The 20,429-nt window shown below is 36.1% G+C and overlaps 1 protein-coding gene across 1 annotated transcript in view; it reads left to right on the forward strand.

The window, feature by feature from the left end:
• The window catches only part of GPD2 (glycerol-3-phosphate dehydrogenase 2), a gene marked incomplete at both ends in the record, with an annotated part of 93,749 nt that overhangs the window by 19,233 nt on the left and 54,087 nt on the right, over window positions 1-20,429 (forward strand). Inside the window, 3 exons of the mRNA XM_079710357.1 lie at window positions 9,859-9,983; window positions 11,264-11,361; window positions 12,584-12,747. Of these exons, the coding sequence (XP_079566483.1) occupies window positions 9,859-9,983; window positions 11,264-11,361; window positions 12,584-12,747 (387 nt within the window). The remainder of the gene's footprint in view (window positions 1-9,858; window positions 9,984-11,263; window positions 11,362-12,583; window positions 12,748-20,429) is intronic.

Below are 20,429 nucleotides of genomic sequence, written 5' to 3' on the forward strand. Positions count from 1 at the left end.
GAGAACATACACGATAGGGTAGAATCCCAAATTGAGAACTGACTAGGTATCAATGACAGAAGGAGAAAATGAGAAAAGATTCCATGAAGGCAAGAAATTGTTTAAATGGAAACTTAGGACTGGTAGGGGGAGGTAAGGGGAGTTGGAAAGCCAGCTTCCCTCAAAGAGTTAGGACCGTGATTGCAGTAGCAAAAAGGCAACTACTGATTAAGTGCCTTTTATTCCTTTTCTCCTTTTGAAAAGCCTCACCTATATTTGCTTTTGTGCATTTTTTAGATATCTTTTTAAAAAAATAGATAAGATCATACTGTAGTCATTACTTCGCAGTGTGTTACTTTCAAATAACAGCATAGTTAATCAATCTTTACATGTATATGGTATTCATTGTTTTTCATGACTAAAAAATTTATCCCAAAGACGTTCTTGTTAATGACTCTTTAGGTGGTTTCCGGTTTTTTGTTTTGTTTCATTCTGCTGTTTAAAATAATACTACTTGTGAGTCAACTGCTGAACCAGCTCTGGGAATATAAAGACTAATAAGATGTGGCCTTGCCCTCGAGGAGCTTATAGTTTATTAATATTTGCTGAACAAACATTTTTCCTTTGGGCAGTAAAGAATGTTACCTAGTACATTAGCAGACGATTGTGGGTGATGACAGTGATGATGATTTTGAAAAGATAAGAGTTTTCAGACCCAGAATGTTGACAAGATTTTTAATACTTATAGTTAGTAACTGCTAAGAAAATGATGTACTTTCAGTATCTCCTGGCATTTCAATTGCTGTCTTTTAAAATAATTGACTGACTGTCTTATTTGATGTATACGGAGTTATGATTTATAAAAAGGATGGATAAACCATAGTTTGTATTTCCTTTATTATGCTGGTAGCCCTCTGAGGGTAGCATTTATAATTAAAATGTATAGAGATGCTTAAGTTAATCTATATTTATCCTTTTACTACAATTTCTGATCATATCAGTAGCCCTCTGAAGTGTGAAATAATCATGGGCATTTGGTTAATGAATTGTGCATTGTTGCTGTTCATTCATGGAATTTGCTCTTTTATTATATTTGATGCTTCACTTAACAACAAATTTTGCTTTCTCTGCGTTTGATATGTTTTTACCAAATTATTCCTGACTGTATCCATTAATCTTTAGTCACATTTGACAAAAATAAATTGCTGTGATCTTTTAAAGTTACCAGTAATAATTAGATTTTTCAGGACGTCAAAGTTTTGGGGGAACTGCTAGATGTTAAAAGGCTCGTATAAAAATGTTTTCACAAGGTTTTTGATGAAATATTGTGCCCAAATGCAATTTTGGTAATGGATAAACAAAGACCATAGAAGGAAGAGAAAAAGTCATGAAGTTTTCATAATGAACATTTATTTGCATTCTTACCATCTGCATTTTCTTGGGAATCAGTTTTTCATTTGTTTCATTTGGGAATATTATTTTATAAACATAATATGCACAACTCTCCTCGCGTTCTCCTGCAGGTCTCTAGGATCAATAGGAATTGCTTCTCTGTTTAAAACCTCTGTGGCCAGTCCCCAGCCTCGAAGCACGATGATATAGGAGGCACTTTGCCCCCAAAAGAGAGCTGGAATGAAGAGACTCTGATAAATATAGTCACTCCCTCAGGGGGCTTCAAGATGTTTTTTTCAGCTCTTTTCTGTTATTTTATGTGATTTACCTGTATGTATCCGGGGTCAGCCAGTACAATTTTGGTTTAAAATCTTATTTATAAACTTAAACTTTATGGCTTCAAAATTCCAGAGAAGACTGCCTCTTGCTAGAAGAAAACATTAATTGTAGTTCTCTTGTTTAAAAATGTATATGTACTTCTAGTTTATGAATGGTGCCTGGCTAGTAATTCCTGAATTCTCACCACAGTTCCTTCGAGTCTAAGACAGTATAGCATAACGAGTAAGGACACAAGCTATGAAATGAGAACCAAGTGGGATCAGTCAGCTTCGTCATTTACTAGGTCCATGACCTTCAATAAGTGTCCTAACCTTACAGAGAGCCTCAAGGTTCTCAGACATAACGGAGGATAACAGCAACACTCTTCTGCATAAATAAAGGTTTGTGAAAAGGAGCAGGTGTGTGCATTTTTTATTGCATTAAAAACTGCAGAAAAGGGAGAGCCATGGAAGATAGTGCATTTTGGGAATTACAGATCTCCACCGCCTTCTACCAGTGCCCCTCTCCCACCACGAGGGTAGAGAAAATCCTATTTCAGGACACTAGAATTGCAGCAGATGAAAGTTTGCTACTTACTGGACACTGCTAATTAGACTAGGTTGCAAATTGCTACTAAAATTCATCTGGAAATTTGATGTAATTTAGTGATTACGTTATAGTGACTGTCTTTGGCAGGAGTAGGGTGGGGAGGATTCGAGAAACTGTGCCAAAGTTATCTGGAAAATTCAGCCTTTGAGATTTACTAGATTAATTTTGAAAAAGAATAATGATAAAGCAGATAGAGCTCTATCAATATCGAAGTGTATTCTAAAGCTACTTGAATTAAAATAGTTTGCTAAAGGAATGGAGAGATTAGCGGAGCAAAAGTAAGAGGCTAGAAATAGATCTGAATACATAAAATTTAAGATATGGTAAAAGCATTTCATATTTGTCATTATTGGTTATTTAATAAGCGCCGTTGAAGTATCCGCTTTCCCAAATTTATATTTGTATTTATATATATTATGTATATTTATATTCTGTTTATCATGCTCTCTGTGGATCAAGGATTTAACAATAAAACACCACAAACCTATTAGAAGAAAGTATATGGAAATTTTTAAAAATGGAGTAAGAAAGGTGTTAAGTATGACATCAATAAAGTCATTTTCCTTTTGGCAAATCCTGTTAAATTTGATTTCATAAAAATTGAAATTTATCTGTGGCAGAAATATAATAAACACCTGTGAAATTGGAAAAATAACATATCAGACAGGATTTGTTTCATATTGTTTTCAACTTTTCTGTATCCTTTTGTTTTAATATGTCTATGATGAAACAAAATTAGCTGGATTCTTCTTTTTTTTAACGCTTGATAGATAGAATCTGTCTTTCAACAGGTGAGTTTGGTCCATCTCCATTTATTTGGATGCCATGTGCTTTTATTTTGTACTTTTTACCTTACATCTTTTTTTACTTTGCTCCATTTCCTTCTTCCTTTCCTCCATATCAAATCAGCTTTGTATCACTCTCTGTTTCCATACATTAAACTCTATAGATACAGTTGCTGCCACCTTCAAGTCCCATCAGAGACTTTTCTCAAAACCAGATCGAGGCTCCTGCCCTGTGTTGATCTTGGCCAGCCAGCTGGTGGTTCCCTGGCCCAGGTACTGCTCTCCAGGCTGGGTCGATCTTCCTGCCTCCTGGGCATGTCCCAGCAGATAGTCCACAGCCCCAGACAGTGGTCAGCAGAAGCTTTTCCACCCTTCTTCAATCCCTGGATTCCAGCACTGGTCTGTCTTCTTCGCCTCTCCCTATCTCTTGCCCTTCAGGAACTGAAATCTTGGTTACCTTTGAGTTTCTAGACCCAGATTCCACCAAGACAGAGGCTTTGGGCCTAACTGCTCTGAGTTTCTGCTACATTTCTGGTCCATGAGGTGTTTATTTTTGAATCAACCATGCCTTAAAATATATGTATGTATGTGTGTATATGTGTATGTGTGTACATATATATATACATGTAAAAAACAAATATATATATATATATATATATATACACACACACACACACACACACACACACACACATATATATATAATTTTCTCTGTGTTTGGAGAGGAAGAGTTTAAAGCTGAACTCGCAGTGCCATATTGGTCAAAATTTTACCTATAAGCAATATTTATAATAGCAAAAAGTGTGGTATGGTTTAATAAATTGGGTCCATTCAGTTATTCAGAGAGGTTTATAAGTAGTTACAGGGATAATGGCTAAAATGTATTGTAAATTGAAAAACAAGTTGTGAAGAATGAGTTTGTTAATTGTATTTGTTTTTGAAGCAAAAAAGTACACAGGTTTATCAGCATAAAAATTTCTGGTAGAATATATGGGACATTTTTAATAGTTAAACTTGGTTATGTCTGGAGTGTATTATTCTCTCTTTTCATCATTTTATATTGTTGGGATATTCCTTCTCTCTGAATACTGGCTGTTTTTATTATAAAATAATAAAAAGTAAAATAGTAAAAAAGTAAATAGTAAAATAGTAAAAAGAGAAAACAACAACAGCAACTTCCTTATTCCCCTGAAACTCTATTATTGTAATTAGTGTTATGGCTTAATACATTTTTGTGCCTCCATAATCATGTGTGAACTTAAGGGACTCAAAGTATGTTAATGGCATGTTCTAACTTAGCATAGTATCTCCATTAATGGTTTATATGTTTCTAATAGAAAAATAGAAATAGGTATAATAACCAATCCAATATTATATAGTTCTGTAAAATGTTAACATTCACTGTTAGAAAATAGTAGGCTTAAAGCATAGAATCCTGATCATGAGGATTAACAAGCTAGGATTGCTTTGCAGCTTTACAAGAGTGTTATTTTTTAGAGAAATTGGTACTAAGGTACAGAGTGTCTAAACTTTTTGATTTGTGTGTTATTACCTGGGTTCCTCTGGTAGTTATTTCATAGCTATTACTCTGCCCTTTCTATTTAAAAATAGTTAAATAATGCCATATCTGAAAATTTATTATAATGAAATAAAGATGAAGAGAGTTTAAATGAAAATATAATCTTGCAGTACTGTGATAGTGAAGGTAGGAAATAACCCAAGTGTTCAAAAACAGGGAATTGAATAAATAAATCATTGTAAATATTTAATGTATTACTATTCACACATTAAAAGTGAAATTATAGAAAAATATGTATTGACATGGAGAGATGTTTACAATAAATAATGTTAAATGAAAAAAATGGAATGTATCATATGATCCTATTTTGGTAAAAATGTGCATATGTGATTACATACATGCACAGAAAATGTGAACATTTAAACACTCAAATGTCAACTGTGGTTATCTCTGAGTAGTGTGATTACAGGAGGGTTTTATTTTGTTCTCTTTACTTCTCTGCATTTATTATATTGAGCATGTTTGCATGCATAATAAGATAATCAGTAAAAGGTATTAAAATATGCTTCTGTTCTATTTCATGTTGTAAAAGTTAAATGTCGTACCATTCCTCCCCTTAGATGGTAATTATCCCTCTGTATTCATCCAACTGTCTTGATCCATGAATTCGTTTAGTTGGAAGTGCCTGGTAGCTAGACATTCTCACTCAGGACAGAAAAGGCAAGTCTGTGAAGAGCTGTATTTCGTTCACATCCCTGACCCCACCCAATAGATACAACTTTAACTTCAGAGATGGGCTGAGTATGACTGAAAGGTAGATTTCAAGTTGACCTTCTTCTTCTGCTATAACTAATCTTGTTCTTCCACCAAAGAATTTCAGAGTAATCTCACTCCAAATATTAATACTTTACCACTGCAGTGAAATTCATGAGAATAACTACTAAAAGCAATCAATTATAAAAACAAAAAATCGAATAATCATACCACTCCCAAATGTTCTGGTTCATCTCAGCAGTGATAGAACATACTGCTTTCCATAAAAAGTAACTTCTGAAAAGAAAAGAAACAAGCAAAAGCTATTCCTTATAAAATCTTGAACAAGTTTAGTGAATTATCATAAATGTACAGAGGCCAGCCCTTCACCGGTGGGCATGTGGGGAGGTCATTCTTTCCACTCTGAGAAAAGATCTTCCCCAGTGCCTCACATCCAGCTAGGCACAGTTGCTGGAAGCCTGGATGCATTAGTTTTGGTCTCCTTCAAATTTAATTATTTTACCTAAGATGCAAAATGTTAGCATTGAATGTCACTTAAAAATACTGTTCAAAGACAAATATCATATTATATTGCCTATATGTGGAATCTAAAAAGAAATGGTAAAAATGAACTTATTTACAAAACAGAAAGAGAGTCACAGATGTAGAAAACAAACTTATGGTACCAGGCGGGAAAGGGATGGGGGAGGGATAAATTGGGACACTGAGATTGACATATACACACTACTATATATAAAATAGATAACTAATAAGGACCTACTATGTAGCACAGAGAACTCTACTCAATACTCTGTAAGGGAGTGCAGAGTACTCTATGGAAAAGAATCTAAAAAAGAGTGGATATATGTATATCTATAACTGATTTACTTTGCTGTACACCTGAAACTAACACAACATTGTAAATCAGCTATACTCCAATAAAAATTTTAAAGAAATACTGTTCATTCTCTTTGAGAAGATAAAACAGTGCTCTCTCTTCACTTCCTTGCTTTATACTGAAAAAAAAAACCTAAACTTTTATTTTCAGATTGGAGGTGGAAAAAATGTTTGGATTTTTGAGAGGTGAAACAGGAAGGAAAATCTTAGGTAACGGAATTATGCAAGATCATTATAAGACTTTAAACAATTTCATTGTCTTTGCTGTAGTGGGTTAATCAGTTAAGGCAAAAGCGGTTGTAACTTCTAATAATGTCTTGATTTTGCATTACTTTCCTCCTTTCTCATTCCATTGTTCTCATCTAACAAAAACGAGGAATCCAGAACGTTTAGCATAAAAGCAGTTGAAATTTTTTAAATGTTTTCTTTTTAAGGTTTCAAAAACTTTTGGTAATACTTTTAGGTTACATGGTACTTAATGTATCAATTTAGCTATAAATTTAGAGACTAAATTTTTATTTTTTATTTTGCTCTGGAAGGAGCAGTATCATTTCTCTTCCGAAATTCTGGTGGGTAGCTTGACGATATGACACTGGAAATAATGGGACAAGAAGAAACAGCCTGGTTTGACAGAGAAGCCCGTTTTAACTTTTGTTGGTATTCACTAAGGTTTTTCACATAAGTACATGTGAATAACTTTTTTAAATGTCCAATTCTTGCAAAAGCAGTTTTGAGGCTTTAAAGTGTTAGCTCTCACTTAAATATCCTGAAATATCCTCCTGAGATGGCTTGCTAATTCCTAGAGTAGTTCCCTGCCTCACACTGTGTCAGTTTGGGAAAGAAAAAAAAAAATCCATCCTGATAACACACACCCATAAAATTCTCTCTTCATATCACTCTCCAATTACCGTCTTCTGCCTTCTGAGGCTAGGCCCTTTATCGCCCCCCTCATGCTGTGTGGTTCCACTAGAAGGTCTCCCCACACTCCAGCCCCTGAGTGACAAGCAGGCCCTAAATAAGCTGGGCCATTTCAGTCATTTGCCTTCTCTTGCTTAAGCTGATCTTTGCCAGTGATAATTCCCTTACTCCTCCCCTCAATCCATCTGAACACATCCTCCTCGTTGACTCAGCCTTTCTCCAAGACCCCATCCCAGATACAATTAAAATAACTACCTTGGCTGTAGTTATTGTTCACACAGGGAATTGTGTCATCGATAAACTACCCCCCCACATTTTGTGACTTCAAACAAGAACATTCATTCCCACACAGTGTCAGTGGGGCACGCATCTGGGCCCTAGCATGGGCCCTCTGGCTCTCAGTCTCTCACAAGCTGCAGTGCTTCCTAGCAACTCACATGGAGGTTGGCAGGATTCAGATCCTCACAAGTTACTGGACTGAGGCCTCAGTTCCTTGTGACCTGTTGACCAGGGGCTCTGTTGGTTCCCTGACTCAGAACAAGACAAGTTGCTTTATCCAGGAGGAAGTCACAGTCTCTTGTAACCTGGCCATGGAAGTGGCCTGCCACCATTGTGTCTGTATTCTGTTGGTTAGAAGCAAGGCACTAGCTAAGCCCACACTCCAGGGTAGGGGATTACATACTAGGAGGTGGGGCTAACTGGGTACTAAGGCATCTTCTCTCACAGCCTGTGGGTACCTTTGGGCAGGTAGGAAGCATAGGCTGGATGGGAAAGCTGCTTATCCTCTCTCAGTTTTATGTCCCTGCCTCGAATGGTGTGGGCATCTTAATGCCGTGACTGATTCCAAGACTGGAAAAGAGGTGTGTTCTAAATAATTCAGCTCTTAAATGCCATTTGAAAGTCAACTTCCTCATCTGATCTTCAACTGAAGAAAAATGGTATATTTTAGTACTGGAAGAAGAACTCTCTGTGTTGGACTTACTAAGAAAAGGTGATAGAGCTCACCAAGGCAGTGCATTATAAGAGAGATTGCAAATGTAATCTCGACTAAGCAATTTGAGGTTTATATCCTGAATTTAATTTTTGACCCACTTTAGGATAAAGAGTCCTCTGCATTTTCAAACGCAGCACCTATGAAACTTTGCTTCATTTTGTTCACTTGCCTCTCTTTGGGTTGGGAGCTACTTGACATCTTGGTCTATGTCTATTTCATTTCTAACACCAGCACTTTACCTGGCACTTAGGCTCTCAAAAAATATGCACTAATATGATATATTTTTCTGTGTGTTTAATACATCCTGTACTAAATTTACTAAGCATTGATAGAGTTTTCATAGTTGAGAATTTTACACATCTTTTTCTGGCATAAATGCTTAAAAAGAGTGACCTGGGTCTATGATATCTGTAATTTCTGTGTTATTTTGCTAGTTCATTAGAGCATTAGCAGTTTTTGCCCTTGAATCAAAGTTCCCTACTTTTCTCTCCACAGTTTCCAAATATTTTGTCCTTTTGAGTCAAGGGAATTGCCCTGATTTTATGATGACATTTGGGTACGATATTTAAACTGTTAGAAGTTATAAAAACGACCCTTTGGTATTAAATGTAATAAATGGCTCTGAATTGAATACATGCACAAGTTCTCTTATATGAGCTTTGTGAGCCCAAACTGCTCCAGTTACGTATTCTCATTGTAATTGGATTCTATGACATTCTCTCATCCCCCAAGAGTATGGCAGGCCATGAAATTTTCTTCTGGCTTGGTGCTGATGTATACTTCGGGTCTTTTGAAATTTTGGATTTCACATCTAACTAGTGTATGGAACTTGTCATACTGTTGGTCCTCCCAGTCCTGAAGAGGCAGGGGTGTCTCTGCAAGAAAACAAAACAAAATAAAACTTATTTCATTCCTAAGAGATTTATTGCAACCCTCAAAGAAAGCCAGGTTGGGAGGGATGATTTTTAGAACTGACTTGTCTCTGTTCAGCCTCACCTTAACCAAGAATATTGTCTTTTCTTTACTCATGGATACTCTGTACTGGGTCCATTTGTCCTGGCTTGTGTTTTTCTTTGTAGTTCTACAATATTGTGCTTGCATGTCTTCAGTTAGACTATAAACTCCTCAGCATCAGAGGTTATTCTCTTCTTTCTTCTTCTGTTTCGATATCTTTGATCTCTTTTCCCATTTTATACCCACTTTCACACCACTCCAGAAATAGGAGCCGGCACGTAGAAGGCTAGTCTAGATTCACAGTCGATGCATCAGAGTTGACTGGAGTTGAGAGGCTGGCACATGTCTGGACTCTCGTAGTGAGGGATGAATGTGAGTTCCAGAAGGCATTGGTAACAATACTGAGTTAACTCTACATGGTTAAAGATGGGTGCCAGACTTGCCTTCGACCCTCGAAACACACCAGTGTTATGTTACTGCCATGAAATTGCACTGTAATATTTTCTAGCTGTGATTCATTCACAGTTTAATATGCTTCTAGTTCTGGTTTGACTTTTCCCCCAGGAAGAGACTAAAATCTCTTCATTATAATATAGACAGTGTACTGCACTTGGAATACAAATTTATCCATGTTCAGAGTAATTTTTCTTGTGACTGTCTCTACCCTGGAGAAGTGCCTTTAATGAATTACATACAAATTGTGTAATTTAAGAAGTTAATTTGGTTTTCTGGTTACACAGGACTAAAAACAGCCCTTGTAGAAAGAAATGATTTCTCATCAGGGACCAGCAGCAGAAGCACTAAATTGATCCATGGTGGTGTGAGATATCTTCAGAAGGCTATCATGAAGTTGGATATTGAGCAGGTAATTGTGTATGCTGGTTGTTAAACAAAAATTGCGACTGTGCTTTTTTCTACCCAATTAAATCAGTTTTTTTTTTATGGCTTTTAACATTTCTTCCTATTGGAAATACCTATATAGTGTATTCTGCTGGAGTGTCTTTCAGGAGAGGTGTGCCAGTTTTATTCCTGTAGCATTATGTTTATGGATAATCAGGGGCTTTTTCTACACAGGCATGTCAAAGTAGCAGATTTACAAAATCACTTTTGGATGTGTTGCTTTTAACAATTGTGATTGTTTTGTTTTGTTTTTTTCCCCACCAATGGCCACCAAATTGCTACTTCCCAAGCAGTTTCAAGGGAACTGTGCTGTAATACATGAGGAATATTAAACTGATCCTCTTAACTGCAGATGCAATCATACTGCATATTGTCACTGACATATTCTTAAGGAAAAGATGATCTGAGTCATGCTTTTTTTTTTATGTCACACTCTGTTGTGTCCAGTCTGCCACCATTTGAAAACTGCCAAGGCAGTGTGGAAGATGACATTTCCCAGAGGAGAAAAAAAAAAAAAAATCAACTGAACTCCCTATCTGCTTTTTGAACATGAAAAACACAGCAGCACTCACTTGACATTGTCAGTTTTGAATCTGTCCCCTTCTCTTATGTGTCTGTTTAGCATCATGATGGATGTGAAGAAAAGAGCATAGGGTTTAGAATCAGATGACTTGTGATGTGTTTCAGCTTATTTATTTAATTTCTATGAGCCTCGGTTTTCTTATTTGTAAAATTAGTATTATGATAGTAATGCTGGGTCTTCAGAGAGACATAATGAGGACTAAAGACAAAAGCTTTTTAATGATAGTCTGTAAAATACTGTGCAACTCTTAAGTATCATCTCTGCTTGGGCTAGTGGAGGCAAGAAGGAAACGTTTAACATGAATCTGAACAATCTGTTATCTCTTACATGAGAAAATATAATGGGAGACCGAGAAAAGGGACAATACAGAGAATGCAAGATAAATTGTTACAATAATCTTGTAACTCAAGTCAGGAAAATGTCTTACATCTGGGAACTCTGACAGCCTGTTTTTCTCCTATGCAAATACAGTTTAAGGTTTCTAAAAAATCTTTCAGGTTGACAGCATGATGTATTATTAGAAATTTGATTAGGAGGGTGCTATCCTTGCTCAGAGGTAGAGAGGTTTCTGTGTATCAATCAGTTGGCAGGGTGTCTATTTGCCATTTGAAAATATTATGATCTGTTATTGCCAAACTAATTTTCTCTGTTTTGCTTTTCAGTACAGGATGGTAAAAGAAGCCCTTCATGAGCGTGCCAACCTACTAGAAATTGCTCCCCATTTATCAGCTCCATTGCCTATAATGCTCCCAATTTACAAGTAAGCCTTTTGGTATCATCTGTGTACTCTTTGCTTATCTGAGGTCAATAGAACACAGTTTTAATGGAAATAGTTCCTCAATGTGTATTTCTTAATATAGTTTTAATTAGTCCTAATCTTTAATCCTTTAAAAATATTTTCCTGGGGCTTCCCTGGTGGCGCAGTGGTTGAGAGTCGGCCTGCCGATGCAGGGGACATGGGTTCGTGCCCCGGTCCGGGAAGATCCCACATGCCACGGAATGGCTGGGCCTGTGAGCCATGGCCGCTGAACCTGCGCATCCGGAGCCTGTGCTCCACAACGGGAGAGGCCACAACAGTGAGAGGCCCACGTACAGCAAAAAAAAAAATTTTTCCTTTGTTGCATTTTAAAAAGTGTGACTTTTCCTATATTACTCTCTGCTGACCCACCTCTAAGGGCTAGCTCTTGAAGGCAAAGGAGGCTGTGTCCTGCACTTATAATTAGTAGTTTTTGACTCCAGTTTCTGAGAGTATATACAGGAGCAACTACATTTGCACTGGGGAACATAAGAGGGTCATTTGCAGACTAAAATGCAGAGCCAGAAAGAATCCTGCTGCAAAATCTGAACTGACATATATCAACTCCAAACCCTAAGCCATTTTGTGTCATTTTAAATTTCCTAGTTAACCAAAACTGAAATTTGGTTTGGAGGTGTCAAATAATCAAACATTATTAAACCCAATTTTCTGAATGTGGTTAGAGCTATCCATCAAGTTGACTTAAGATGGAATACAGGTGGTAGGAAATACAGAATTATGTAACTCTGCTAGCTGCATGAGTCTTGTGGGGCCTGGAAGCAGATTTTATAATTTTTGTTTATATTTTGTCATAGATTTCTTAGGACATCTTAAGCCAATGATTCTCTACCCTGGGTGTACATTAGAGTCACTCTGATCTTTGCCCTAGTCTAGTTAAATTGATCCCTAGAAACACGAGGCCCAGGCATCTATATTTATTTTTGATGCTCCCCAGAAAATCTAATATGCAGTCAGGTCCAGAACCACTGCCTTAGAGATGATTCATTTACTTTTATAATTCAGCTGGGCTGGTGTCAGAACAGGCAGGCACTTCTCTTGTTTCTTTTGCAGTCATTTCTAGGTATACTTTGCTTTTCTTAATAAAAAGTGTCGTGTATCTTAAAGCGACATTCTATAATGTTATACTCTGTTTCTAAAGAAACCTTTTCCCCTATTTATGCTGTAGGTGGTGGCAGTTACCTTACTACTGGGTAGGAATTAAGCTGTATGATCTGGTTGCTGGAAGTAATTGCCTGAAAAGCAGTTATATCCTCAGCAAATCAAGAGCCCTTGAGCATTTCCCAATGCTCCAGAAGGATAAACTGGTAGGAGCAATTGTCTACTATGATGGTATGTGATTTTTTTATTTTTACAAGATACTTTTCTCCCACTCATGACCCTTACAGCATATTCTTAACGAGACAGTTTTGCATCCTAATTAATGTTAATCTTACACAACACACAAACATACATGCACACACTCCACATAGTGTTTTGCTTTTAATATTGCTTGAGTTTGCATATTCCTTTTCTTCTTTGATTTCGACTTTGTGTCTCATGGTTGGTTTGGTCCATTTTCCATCATTGTGTATTTGGACACCACCTTCATGCCATTTAATTTGTTATGTTTGCCAGTGAACACTTGCCTTATGAATATATTATAATGTTGAAAGCAGCTGAGGATCTGTTAGGTTTTCTAGATGAAACCTCTATTTTCAAGGGGTTATAAACCTAGAGAAAAATGCCCCCTGGGCTGAAATTGACATGTTTGTATTTTGCACAGGGCACAATTCTTGAACATAGAATTTATGTGAGAAGGGAGATGAACATTGCATCTGTTAAACCAGTCCCTCAGTTTTTAATGCTTATTTTATTGTAGTTAGATGTTTTCTAACAGTGACATTATCTAGTACCCATTTGCCACATGTTCAATGTTGATTCTTTGTGTTTGTGTGTGTGTGTGTGTGGACAATACAATTTTGTACACTTTTATTTGAAGGAACTAACCACTTAATATATCTCCAGATGGACCACAGTACAATACAAAACAACACAGGAAAAGCCATTTGTGAAGTTTTGCTATAGTTTTAAAGGGTGAATGGAATTTGAAAGTAGTCCAAGGATGTCTATTTATAAAGAAATAGCTGGACACAGATAATTATACATGGTCAAAAAGTCTTAGAATTTTGTGGCACAAAGACCCTATAGGGTCAGTGAGGTTTTTTTACCCCTACTATGTGATCTTTTGTATTTAGTGTTAGATATCTAAACTCTTAACATGAAGAAATATTTTTGTTTTTCCAGGAGACTTTGATATTTATACTTCATAACATGGGATATCCTTAAGACTACCCCTACCTTTTTTTCTTCTTCTCAGTGTTAGGTTTCTGAATCAATTTAGCTGTCTTTCAGGCTTTCGTATATGAAAGCAAAATGTGTACGTGCAGATGGGGCAACGGGGATAAACCCAAGAAGATGTGTTAGGAGCAACAATATTAGAAAAATGTCAAGGGTCTTAGACAAACATTAAAAGCTAGAAAATTCACAGTTTACAGTGCCTTCCAGCATCTGAACGCCATGGGGTGGGGGGCACTTAACTACTTTTTTGGTGCCCCTGATTGAGCCTACATGTTAAGGGACAATCTTAACTGTGAATATTCTTTCTCTGCTTCAGACCCTTAATGTTAATCCACTGTAGTTTGTTGGGTGATTATATTAAAGAGGTTTTTGATTCAGGAGGAATAAAAAGGCATTCTGCAAATGGCCCCCTGCCCATCCTGATATGAAAGTGTTTGTGCCCTTTGCCTCTTAGTTTGAATCCCTCCCTTGCAAACTCTCTCAAGAACTTGGCCATTTTATCTACCATGTGATATATTGAACGCAAACTACTTTTATTTGTTATTTTTGTTTTTTTAGCTTGTGCATATCTGAACCTCCTTGAGAGGAATATTAGTGGATGTCATATCTGAATTTGTGCCATCTGTGTTATGTTGGTTTGATATTCTTATGAATTATAGATTCTTAACAATTCTACATGGAGAAACCAAGGGAAATCTATGTCATATACTGCAGGAGAAACACTATCCTATTAGAATCAAGAGGAAGAAGAATTTCTTTTATCTAGAATTGGCTTTTATAGTTTGTTACAGGTTGCAAAATTATGAGTTTAGCAAGGATTATTGAAAAGTTAAAAATTATTATTTAAAATAATTTCAAATTGATATTCGAAAATTGATTGTGAAACCCAAGTCTTGAAAAAGTAAAAATAATTCTAGTCACTGGAAATAATTTCTTTTTTAATCTTGTTCTGAAATGATGCAGGTCCAACTATGTCATGCCTGAGGCAAGACAAAACAACAATGTGAAACAGTGTAGTTCTATGGTTTCACAGCTGTATTCACAGATAGGGCAACTCTTGTTAAAACTAATGATGTGATGAACAAATTAAATACCAATATAGAAATAAGGTAGAAAGGAGCATATAATAAAGGAATTAAATGTAATAAATATGTGCTCACAGAAAGGAAGGGATGACTAACCCTTCAACCAGAAAAATAACATTATTATCCTGCTACCAAAGTATTTCAGAGAGGAAAAAATACTTCCTAAGCATATACCATTGCAATTGAAGTCTAAACGTTGTAATTTATAAGATAAACATTTCTTAACAACAGCAACAGCAACAAATACTCTTCTTCTTAAATAATCATTATGAGAATGTAGTAACAGTCTCCCAAATGATTTCAAAATGCATTTGGGCTACACGAAATAACTTTTTTTAACTTAAAAAAATAATTTATTGAGGTGAAATTTACATAACATAAATTTAACCATTTAAAAGTGAACAGAAATAATAATTTTTATAATTCCCACCTTGGGAGGATCTTGATCATAATGAAAAAGTGGCAGAAGTAACTAAATGAACTTTTAAAATCTACAAGAAATTTTGCCAATTAACAGCTCTGATTAGTTATCCATCACACAGTTACTTCAGTACCAGTGAAAAATGAAAAAATAATGGTGTGAAAATATAGTCAGACAGACTACTAAACATCACCATTAACATGGAGGGACCAGTGACTGAGTCCATCTTTAAGATTCTTTCAAAACTGAGATGTTAGGTCTGTAAGATATTCCCTCTGAAGTACAAAATGTACAAAGGTCAAAAATTTTTTCTTAATTATTCATGTAAACAGTTTATGCTAAAAAAAAATAGTGATGATCATTGCATAGGATTAAGGCAAAGTCTTTTCCTCCACCAAAGTCCACAAAGGGAATAAGATAAATTCCACATACATTTTTTTTTCTTTTTATCTTTTTTTTTATTGGGGGATAATTTACATATAACATTTTGTTGGTTTCGGGTATACAACATAATGATTCAATATTTGTATATTGCCAGATGATCACCACCAGAAGTCTAGCTAACATCTATCACCATACATCATTACAAACTTCTTTTTCATATGATGAGGGTTTTAAGATTTCTTAGCAACTTTCAAATATACCATACAGTATTATTAGCTATAGTCACTATGTTGTACATTACATCCCCAGGACTTATTTATCTTATAACTAGAAGTTTATGTTTTTAACCACATACTTTTAAATGTAGTAATTATAATAGCACTTCTGTGCTTGGCATAGGTATGATCCATTGCCATATTTTGTTAAACTCTGAGAAACAAACTCACATATGTGGAGGAATAACTACCATCTTTTTCAGTATAGACAAAGTAAATGTCAAATTTCTCAGTAAGATCCATTTGAAGTGAAAGTTGGGATAGGAAGTGACACACTAGGTTATTTTTTCTTTTTATATTCTGTTAGAGAAAGCAATATAGTCGCCTCACTGGTTTTCTGCCTGAGACATGTCCTAGTGTTTCCTCTCTGCTCCTCTCCATATCCTACCAAAGATCCACCAGCTGGACCCTGTCCGTGGCCATTACCACTGATCAGGGGGTCTCCACGTAGAGAGTGTTGTGACTGGTGCAACTCTCCCACGTCAGCAAAAAGTATTTAAGGCACGACAGGCTCGGGTGAGTTGGCAGGCTGTGAGGTTATGTGAGCCAGCTGTGGAGGGCGAGCCAGTTTCCTCAGAAACTTACTTGGTCTTCCTCCGTCAACTTTACTTCAATCTCCCTGCTCCCAGAGAAGATCTTTGGTACCATTCTAGTTGGACCTCAGTCATCCAATCCAGTGCACAGAAAATGAGATATAATTAAAAATCATTAAATATTTAAAACCATTAGATAACCCCATTAAGCTTCTGTAAGATGAAACTGGAGGACAAAATTACAGCTTTAAATTCTTCCTTCTGAGAGTCCAGGCGGTGACAGAGAGAGATGTCTGTTATTTCGAACCCGATGATGCCCTTAAGTATTCCTTATGCACATATGAAAATAGCAACCTACGAGAAATTACATTGGCTTTCCTAGTGTAAATAGAAGTTGGTTACAGCCATGTTTCAAAGGGGGAATTAAAGCCCAGGTTTCACTAGAATATTCATGTTTATTCCAACCTAAAACTCACAGCATACAAATAGATGAATTCAGCTCGTGAGAGAGCAAAGCCAATTTAATCTCGGGCTCCCCTGAGGTAAATGCAGCTCATGGTCCTGCCCTCGCCACCCCCAACCTCAGCTATAATCCCTGGCTCCTGGAGGTAAAAATGCACTGAAGTGAGGAAAATTCTGCAGCAGGATATAATGATCCAAAATGACAGGGACAATAATGACAATGAATTTCATGTCTCCCAGTCATGAGCTGGAGATGCTTGACTAGGCTGACTTATACAATTAAATTGTTACAGGTACAGCAGGAGATGCAGTTAGCTGTGAGCTTTGGGGAATGAGGCCTCTGGCAAAAGGCATATTGTGGAATCCAGACTCTTTTGTTAGGAACAAACTATTGTTCCTCTAGGCATGCGCCCACAATCATATATGTCAATAAAGGAAAGCCTGGGTTAGAGACAAGTCTTTTTTTTTTTTTTTTTTTTTTTTTTTTTTTTTTTTTTTGCGGTACGCGGGCCTCTCACTGCTGTGACCTCTCCCGTTGCGGAGCACAGGCTCCGGACGCGCAGGCTCAGCAGCCATGGCTCACGGGCCCAGCCACTCCGCGGCATGTGGGATCTTCCCAGACCGGGGCACGAACCCGTGTCCCCTGCATCGGCAGGCGGACTCTCAACCACTGCGCCACCAGGGAAGCCCTAGAGACAAGTCTTTTAAGGTGTTGATTTTATCTACTTTGAAAGCTTAAAAAAAAAATCAATTACCCAATAACACAAAGGTGATTTTTTTTTTTTTTAGTCTTATGTTTTCATTTTTGTTTTTCCATTGAGTTCTTGGAACATAAGTCAAATCTAAAGATGGTGCCTTTAATCCTCATTTACATTATTTGCAAACACAATTGTTGAACTATAATTGGGCGTTATCTACTTTAAATTTGGACAGACACATTAATTTCTTCAGAACAGAAATCGATTGAATACATAACTGAATAGTGTGGATTTACAAACAAAACAGCAGTACCATTATGCAAGTTTGTCTCTGTGCTTCTTAATGCAGTTCTTGTGAGGTTGTTATGGTGATTCTAAAGTGGTTGTGTGAACAGCCTCCCGGGTTGCACAAGACCATCCACTGGGGGTAGGAAGAACATATGAGAACTTTTCCTTAGACCTGTTTCTAGCAAATTCTGTTTTTACATATGGTTTAAAGGTCTATAAGTACAATAGTACAGGTAAGTAATTTATAAATAAATAACCATATTGGAGTTATATGCTGACATTTACTCTACTTTTGTAATACTCAACTTGATTTTTCTTTTTTGAACCACTGGGTTAGTAATTTATCATCATTTTAAGTCTATGTCCCAGAGAACTCTTATGTGTGGCAACCAGGAGATATGTACAAAAAGTTTATAGCAGCACTGGGAATAACTTCAAAAAGGGAAATAATTCAAATATCTATCAAGAGACGAATAAGTAACCTATAGTATATTCTCATAATGGAGTAAAATAGAGCATTGAAAGTGAATGAACTAAGCTAAGCTGAACTCATCCTGAGTTCAGTCTTAGGAAAGATATGTTGAAAGTGGCATGATAACTTGTCTCACAGTTGTAAGCATCCCAGTCATACTTGGAAACTGCTTTCCAGAGTACCGTAGTGTAGTGGTAGCAGTCAATAATATGGAGGTAGATGACTTAGGATTGCAAATTTTATTGAGTTTTGAGCCACATTACACATCTATGAATTTAGGCTTATAATGTTTTGCTCATGAAGTGTTTTGAGCTTCAAATGAATAATAAATGTAAAATAACTTTATAAGTATAAAATTATTTAAATTTTAATTGTTTTATCTGGGTCAATTTTATGCATATTGTATCGACCATCAGACTTCAACTTTTCACAAAAATGTTCTAAAGCGAAGCATCGGTTCCACAGATGTCCCTTGTATATTTAAAATTTGCAGATTCTTCCAGAAAATTTGCAAAACATTCTCAGGAGAAAGGAAAATATTGTGCATACAAACATGCTTCACATAAGTATATAATATTTGAAATTTAAGGGTTAAAGAGCACATTTTAAAAGAACTTCCTCTAAAATTATCCACTTCTTAGACATGATTTAAAACCTATTTGTTTTAGTATTTTCCCTGTCCATATGCAGTTTTACACTTATAAATTAAGTGAATAATTTTTATCTTGATTTCCTACTGTCAGTTTTTCCATTGTATTTCTCCTCTTGTTTTCTGTGAGTTACATAAATGAAACTGACATTATTGCTCATATAGCAGGCATATATTTTACCCCCGAATGCTGCCTTTTTGCTATTCAGTGTATCTGGATACCAACGAATGCTAAATGAAGTTTGACATGTACCCCTAAGAAACAAAACTTATAAATTGTGGCTTCAAAGGAAACCTTGAATAAATAGGACACATTTGTGTCCATCCAGGCTAACATCCAACATATGCTTTAGCTTCCTGATGATGAGACAGGGCAAAATAGCCTCTAGGAAAGTTTGCAGTTGTTTATTGCTCACTTGACCAGCATGTGTTAAATACCAGGCTTTTATTCTCTTATATTTAGTTTTTTTTTTTAAGAAAATCAAAAGCACACAAAAGTAGATTTGATCAGGTGTAGCGTATGAGATAGTAATTCACATTGTACCCTGCATATAAAAGCTTAAAAACAGTGCTAAAATTCACCAGTAGAAGGGTATGTAGTGTATATGGTGTTTGAACAAATAGTTCTGGTGCATTCACAGTAAGATACTTACCTCTCACACTCTTGTTGCTCAGTTGACCCTTTTTAAAAAGATGCAGGATCAAAGGCAAAAGCAAGTGCATCCAAAATTTCCATGCCCTCTTTCCTCCAGTTTATGCCTTCATCCAAAAAATCTTTATGGAATTTCCATTTTCTAAGCACTGTGCCTGGTATTAGGGCCAAATGCATTAAGGACAGAGTTCTTAGCTTTCAGGTTTTGAGAGAGTTCACTGCATATATTCCAAATATTGGGCCAAACACGTGATTCTTACTACGGATAATGTTTTGCATTTGTGTAGCAGAGTATGGTTTTCAGAACATTTTTTCCCCATAAATTGTCTTAGTTGATCAAACTCAGCATATACACTGAAATGAGATATCATGATCCCTATTTCCCAGGAGAAGGGGAAGCAAAGTTAAATATCTAGATCAATATTTTGGACATGTGGGGATGTGAAAGTAATTTTTTTCCTTGGCTAAAAAAAAAAAACTTTACCAAATAAAGATTATAACATCATGGCTTCTTTCAGCTAACATTAGGTTTTAAGTCCATTATATGCTTTAACAAAAAATAGCCAAATATTGATAGTTCAACAAAGTATATGCATTTTTACCAAGACATATGCAGAAGTAATGAGAATAATAAAATGAACTTCCAGTTTCAACACATAAACTCATGGCTTAATTTCATCTATATTCCTATTTGCTACCCTCCAGCCTCCAGATAACAAATATTTCATCCATGAATATTTTGGTCTGTATCTTTA

Source organism: Hyperoodon ampullatus (assembly GCF_949752795.1).
Source record: "Hyperoodon ampullatus genome assembly, chromosome: 8".
In the NCBI taxonomy this organism is placed as follows: domain Eukaryota; kingdom Metazoa; phylum Chordata; class Mammalia; order Artiodactyla; family Ziphiidae; genus Hyperoodon; species Hyperoodon ampullatus.